Consider the following 7,533-nt stretch of genomic DNA (forward strand, 5'->3'; position numbering starts at 1 on the left):
AATGCAGAGAACAACTGACAGCAGGGTGCCCTGCCCACAGACATTATCTGTCAATACAACCTCTATACCCAAGGCTCAGGGAGCATTGTGGAGGAAGGGACAAAAGGATTCTCAGAGTCAGAGGGACAGGAAATCTGTGATGAGAAAGTGTCATCTATATCAAACTGGGAAACTGCACCCATGGTAGTCTAAGTAAGCCCTGAACAAATAAAAGAGCAGTTGACACAATAATGTGGAAGAGGGAAATCTAGTAAGGCCCCACCTCTAGATGAAGAACTACAGGCAACTAATGACTGCTGAGAGAGGACAAATTAGTCCTCCCTAAGGAACAGCCTTCCTAAGTCATTAGCTAATCTCAAGTGGTGAAAATACCCTCTGTGTGAAGCATGAAGTGTACCCTGTCTTTAAAGGACAGCTGTTTGGAGAGGGGAGTGAGAGAACTCCATTTGTGAGCTTTGCTGGCATGAATAATTCAGAGGCACCCTCCATCTCTTCCCAGACAGACAGAAGGGTCCACTTTAATGTGTAATGAGACAGGGAAGACGAGAAAAGGACACAAAAGCTGCAGAACAAAGGAACTGCCCACTGGAGTGGTCCACGCCTGGGAAGCAAAGCAAAGGAGGGAAGCTGCCCACCACTGAGGCTTCCTTTTGAGGTGGCAAACTATCGTGTGTGTGTTTTAATTCCATACAGAGCCTTATGTAGCCCGGCTGGCACTGGATGTAGCAGAAGATGGCCTGATTGGCCTGATGATCACTCTTGTCTCTTGGGAAGGGGCTACATTGTTATTAACAACCATGGTGAGAGTTGATTTCTTTTTGAATCTGGATGCTATGGAAACAAATGAAATTTATGATTTGATCTTAACTCTAGTGATAATTATATTTTAAAAGTAGAAAGCCCTGTACATTTTGATATACTGTCACAAAGGTATTAAGGTATCACAGATAACAATATTTTCAGCACTTGAAATTTTTTGAGAAACAGGGTATTTCTCTTTGAATTCAGATTTCCAGTAGTAATATAGAGTTGGGCACCAAAGTGAGTATTTTGGTAAGAAAATATTTCTTCTGGGGGAAAAACAAACTGAGCAGCTTCAGTAGGCTTACGACACCACCAAGCCAGCTGAAAAATGAGCAAACCAACAAGAAATGATGGTTTCATTGGTGTTAACCATCTGTTGAGTGAGGGTGGGTGACCCGACTTGGCTTCATCAGCATAGAGTATAAAGTAAATGGAAAATGTGTAACACATCTCATCCTTACCCAGGAGGAAAAGGAGAAGTGTTTTGTATTTGCTGCATAATCCGAATCTGTAACTAGCTGCCAAGAACCGTTGGGAGCCAGACTTCCCCAGAGTGTTGCCGAACAGTGGTTTGCAATTAGTAGAAGAGGGTACTGGGGATCCCCAAGTCCCTTTTAGGGGATCTGCAACCCCATCTTATATCATTTTTCTAGCCAAATATTTGTGTAAGTAAGATTTTTCTTATATCAATCAAAGGAACATATAAAGTCAGATAGAATAGAAACAGATGTGAGAATCCAGCTATTTTCTAGTAAGAATTGTAGAGTTTGCAAAATTATCTGACTTTCTCAACAATTGCTTATTGTTTTAGAGAACAAGCTTCTTTTTCAATAAGATTATGTTGTATTAACTAGTAATGATTTTGTTAAAGTGATTTAACCAAATTAATTTTCCCTCAGTTTTTCTGGTAAGGTGGTACAAACTTATTATAGTCCTTTGGGAAGAATCTGAGACAGGGGTGTCATGAGTTGGAGACTAGCTTGAGTTATATAGTGAGACCCTGTCATATAAACACAATCATTTTAATTTTCTTCCTTCCTTCTTTCTTTCATCCTTCCTCTCTCTTTCCCTCCTTTCTTCCCTTCTTCCCTCCCTCCCTCCTTCCCCCTTCATCCCTTCTTCTCTCCTTCCTCTCTCCCTTCCTTTCTTCTTCTCTTTTCTTTTTTTGAGATAGAGTCTCACTATGTTTCTCTGGCTATCCTGATCTCACTCTGTAGACCAAGCTAGATTCTGACTCACAGAGATCTGCTTGCTTCTGCCTCCCCAGTGCTGTGATTAAGGGCGTGTGCCACCACGCCTGCATCTTTTCCTTCTTTTTAAAGTTTTAATTCTTAATACACTAATTGTACATCATATGACATGTAATTGACAAAGACCTTATTTTTGTTTGCTGTTGTTTTTCTGTTTCTTGAGACAGGGTTTCTCTGTGTAGCCCTGGCTGTTCTAGAATTCAGTTTGATGACCAGTCTAGTCTTGAACTCACAGAAATCTACTCATGCCTTCTGAGTGCTGGGATTAAAGGTGTGTACCACCACTGGCAGTTTATATTTAAGTAGAGGGAGCCTTTGACTCCCATTGTGGGTGGAGCTGATGATTCACTGTGGGTGGAGCCTGTCTTAGGCACTATTAAAGGCCCAGACTTCAGTGAGTTGAGAAGTACAAGTTGTCAGACCCTAAGATTTTTGCTGGGAACTACCAACACTAGGTAAACACTAGCCATTTCTCTCTGGCTACAACTTTTGTTTATGTCTTTAGTATTCAGATGAGGGAAGAAGAGGTCATATACTGTCTGGGAAGTCTGGGTCTATCATCACCTTTAAATGTTTCACAAGATAACTTCAGGATGCTTTTCATAATGACATATACCTATGACTTTCTGTTTTCTTTTGAAACAAAGTCTGCTTTTTTATAAAAATGGTTTATTTATTTTTTAGTTTAATTTAAATTAGAAACAAGTTTGCTTCACATGCCAATCCCAGATCCCTCTCCCTCCCCTCCTCTCCTGCCCCTCTTCAACCTCCCCCAGCCCCGACTCCACTCTCCAAGGAGTGTGAGGCCCTTCATGGGGGATATCTAAAGTCTTTCATATGATCTGGGGCAGGGCCTAGCTCCTCCCCCAGGTGTTCAGGCGGAGACAGCATCCCTCCATGTGGGATGGGCTCTCAAAGTTCATCTGGATGACAGGGCTAAATGCTGATTTATTGCCCGAAGTCTCAAAGAATGCTGAGGCCTCCTCACTGACACCCACATTCAGGGGTTCTGGATCAGTCCCATGCTGGCCTCTCAGCGATCAGTCTGGGGTCTATGAGCTCCCCATTGTTCAGGTCAGCTGTTTCTGTGGGTTTCACCTGCCCTTTTTTTGACCCCTTTGCTCATCATTCCTCCCTCTCTGCAACTGGTTTCCAGGAATTCAGTTCAGTGTTTAGCTGTGGGTGTCTGCCTCTGTTTCCTTCAGCCACTGGATGAAGGCTCTAGGATGGCATACAAGAAAGTCATCAATCACGTTATCTGGGAAGGGCATTTAAGGCAGCCTCTTCACTATTGCTTATATTGCCAGTTGGTGTCATCCTTGTAGGCCTGTGGACATCTCACTACTGCCAGATCTCTCTTCAAACCTATAATGGCTCCTTCTATAATGGTATCTCTCATCCTTCTCTCCTCTATTCTTCCCCCAACCCAACTTTCCTGCTCCCCCATGTCCTCCTCTACCCTCCTCTTCACCCCCTCTCTTTCTTCCAGCTTCCTTACCCTTCCCCCTGTGCTCCCAATACCCTCAGAAGATTCTGTTCTGTTTCCCTTCTCTGGGTTACCATGCATATCTCTCTTAGGGTCCTCCCTGTTTTCCATACTCTCTGACTGTGGAATTGTAAGCTGGCACCCCCCTGTTTCATACCTAGAATTCGTATATGAGTGAGTACATACCATACTTGTCTTTTTGTGACTGGGTTACCTCACTCAAGATAGTTTCTTCTAGTGCCATCCTTTTGCCTGCAAATTTCAAGATTCCATTTTTTTTCCACTGAGTAGTACTCCATTGTGTAAAAGTACCACATTTTCTCTATCCACTCTTCAGTTTATGGGCATCTGGATTGCTTCCAGGTTTGGGTTATTATAAATAATGCTGCTATGAACATAGTGGAACACATATTTGTGGAGCACATTGTATGAATGTGCGTCTTTTGGGTATATGCTAAGAGTATAATTGCTGGATCTTTAGTTTGATGTTAGCTGTATATTGCTTTTATTATGTTCAGGTATATTCCTGTTATCCCTAATCTCCAGGGCCTTTATCATGAAAGAATGTTGAATTTTGTCACAGGCTTTTTCTGCATCAAGTGAGATGATGGTGTAGTTTTTCTTTTTCAGTTTGTTTATATGGTAAATTACATTGATAGATTTTCATATGTTAAACCATCCCTGCATCTCTGGGATGAAGTCTACTTGATCATGGTGGATGAGTTTTCTGATGTGTTCTTGGATTCAATTTGCTAATATTTTATTGAGTATTTTTCATCAATGTTCATGAGGGAGATTGGCCTGTAGTTCTCTTTCTTAGTTGTGTCTTTGTGTGGCTTGGGTATCAAGGTAATTGTAGCTTTGTACAAAGAGTTTGGTAACGAACCTCTTGCTTTTATGGTGTGGAACACTTTGAGGGATATTGGATTTAGCTCTTCTTTAAATTTCTGGTAGAATTCTGCACTGAAGTCATCTGGCCCTGGGCTTTTTTGGTTGGGAGACTTTTGATGACTGCTTCTATTTCATTAGGGGTTATAGGTCTGTTTAGACTACTTATCTGCTCTTGATTTAATTTTGGTATGTGTTATCTACCTAGAAAATTGTCCGTTTTTGAATTTTGTGGAAAACAGGTTTTCAAAGTATGACTTGAAGATTCTCCGGATTCCCTCAGTGCCCATTGTTATGTCCCCCTTTTCATTCCTGATTTTGTTGATTTGCATGTCCTCTCTCTGCCTTTTAGTTAGTTTGGATAGAGGTTCCTCTATCTTGCTGATTTTCTTGAAGAACCAACTCTTCGTTACATTGATTGTTTGTATTATTTTCTTTGTTTCGACCTTATTGATTTCAGCCCTCAATTTGATTATTTCCTGGTGTCTACTCCTCCTGCCTGAGTTTACTTCTTTTTGTTCTATAGCTTTCAGTTGTGCTGTTAATTCTCTAGCGTGACTATTCTCCAGTTTTTTCATATATGTACTTAGTGCTATGAATTTTCCTCTTAGTACTGCCTTCAAAGTGTCCCATAAGTTTGGGTATGTTGTGTCTTTATTTTCATTGAACTTTAGGAAGTCTTTAATTTCTTTCTTTGTTCCTTCCTTGGCCCAGGAATGGTGCAATTGCTCTGCCCTCTGCCCTGAGTTGGGGCGGGAGTAGGGAGTAGGCAGACTATCTCACCAGGCTCCTGGCCGCTTGGTCCTAGGAGGCAAGTCGAGCTTGCTCCAGTGCCCAGTCCAGGAGATCTCAGAGACAAAGTCTGCTTTTATACTTTTAAGTTAATGTGTATGTAGCTTTAGAATCATTGTTTTCAGATTATAAATATTATTTTAGATACTTTTTCTTTGCTTTTCACTTAGATTTATGAAACACCTTTAATATTTGTGGTATAATTATTGCTGGATTATTTCTGATCATTTGAGATGATAGATAACCTTGGAAAACAAACCTTTTAAAAATGCCAGTGATTTTGCTTTCTTTGGTAAAAATATTAAGTACATTTTGAGGTAGTTGACTTCTTGTGCCATCTCACTTACCCTGTGGTGGATTTTGCTGGTCTCATTCACATGTGATCATTTTCTCTGCAATTCTGAAGTTACTTGTCTGTTTGTGCTAAGTAGGTTAGGATTGAGTTTGGTTTTATGAATGGATTTAGATAAGGATTAAAAACAAAATAAAACTGCAAGTACCTGGGGGAAGAAATACTGACCAGGTTGGAGGGTGGAAAAACTTGTATTCCCATCTAGATCAATTAAAGATCCAGTAGGGTTCAAAACCCATAGGCAAAACTTTGGTTAGAGAAGAGAACTTCATCCAGAGGTTTTCAGAGAATGTAAACTGGCCTGCCTGGGGAGACATCAACTGCTTTATTTCCCTCTTGTAACTACCTGGATTTTGGATCATTTTAGATAGCTCTTTAAAATGTCACAGATGATAAACTTAGCTGTGATTCTCTAGAACTACATAAGCAAATACTTACAGTTTTAAATATTCCCATTGGGTTTAGATACATCCTGCCTGTCAGAGAACATGTTGTGTACTGAAGACTACCAGTTGCTTCCAGAAACTGAAAAGATGGTCATTATACCTGAAATATGGACTCCGCATGACAATTTGGAAGTGGAGGCAGTCTGTCCAATTTGCCTGGACTTTTACTCTAGTCCTGTTTATCTCTCCTGTGCACACATATTCTGCTGTGACTGCATTGAGAATTGGATGGCAAGAAAGGAAGATTTGATATTGACCTGTCCCATGTGTCGAGAAGAAAACAAGAGACCAATCATGCATGAATGGGTTATTAGAGAGCTGACCATTCTTATCAAGCAGCATGGTGCCCTCCTGAAGCAACATATGGAGCAAATCACTGGACTTCTGAGGTTGTGCACCGAGGCTGTGGCTCTGGAAGCTGACACTGGTGACTCCTCCTTGGTACTCTCTGATGGTTTAAGGCATGTCTGCTGTGAGAAGCCTGGTCATAGCTTGGCAGAAGATCCCCAAAAATTCATCCCTTTAACCAGTGTCCTGGACAGCTCTTCCATCTCTTCAGTCTGCCAAGAAGCTGATGTGGGGGAAAAGAAAGACTGGACTCCAGCTGTTTGCAAGGAGCCAGTGAACAGGAGGAACCCTGGTCATAACTTGGTGGAAGATCCCAGGAGACTCAACCCACTGGCCTGTGTCCTGGACAGCTCCCACATCTCTTCAGTCTGCCAAGAAGCTGATGTGGGGGAAAAGAAAGACTGGACTCCAGCTGTTTGCAAGGAGCCAGTGAACAGGAGGAACCCTGGTCATAACTTGGTGGAAGATCCCAGGAGACTCAAACCACTGGCCTGTGTCCTGGACAGCTCCCACATCTCTTCGGTCTGCCAAGAAGTTGATGTGGGGGAAAAGAAAGACTGGACTCCAGCTGTTTGCAAGGAGCCAGTGAACAGGAGGAACCCTGGTCATAACTTGGTGGAAGATCCCAGGCTACTCACCCTACTGTCGTGTGTCCTGGACAGCTCCCGCATTTCCTCAGTCAGGCATTGGGAAATTGATGAGTGGGATAGAGAAATGTAAAGAGTTCTCTTTGTATCTCATTGTGGACCCTTCAAGTCCATTCCTTTGTTCTGAACATCCTGTGGAAGGGGTGCCCCATTTGAGCATCTTCCTTTAGATAACTTGGCCATTATTATGTTGCACCATAGGAGGGTTGGAAGGACCAAGGAAAAGACAATGTGCCATTGCATAAGGCTTGGTAGAGTTTTGATGAACTCTACAGACTCCTTCAATCACTCAGGGTAATTAAGTTGTGGGCAAATAACTGTGTACTAAAAAAAGATTATAAAAGTTTTATGGGTATAAAGTGTCTGTGTTTACTAGTTTTTATGTCAACTTGATACAAATTGGAGTCATCTGAGGGGAGGGAACCTCAATTGAAATAAGATCAGGTTGTAGACAAGCCTGTGAAACATTTTACAAATTAGTGAAAAATGAGATGGCATCCAGTCCATTGTGGTTGGGGTC

The 7,533-nt window shown here is 41.8% G+C and overlaps 1 protein-coding gene across 1 annotated transcript; it reads left to right on the forward strand.

Annotated features, from left to right (window-relative positions):
- The first annotated feature begins 6,060 nt into the window (after positions 1–6,060).
- Rfpl4b (ret finger protein like 4B) lies at positions 6,061–7,086 on the forward strand. The gene is made up of 2 exons (XM_040728359.1): positions 6,061–6,459; positions 6,790–7,086. Exons 1-2 carry the CDS (start codon positions 6,061–6,063, stop codon positions 7,084–7,086), a joined length of 696 nt encoding a protein of 231 aa, XP_040584293.1.
- Positions 7,087–7,533: the final 447 nt, after the last annotated feature.

This window comes from Mesocricetus auratus, unplaced genomic scaffold (genome assembly GCF_017639785.1).
Source record: "Mesocricetus auratus isolate SY011 unplaced genomic scaffold, BCM_Maur_2.0 Super-Scaffold_100018, whole genome shotgun sequence".
Lineage (NCBI taxonomy): Eukaryota > Metazoa > Chordata > Mammalia > Rodentia > Cricetidae > Mesocricetus > Mesocricetus auratus.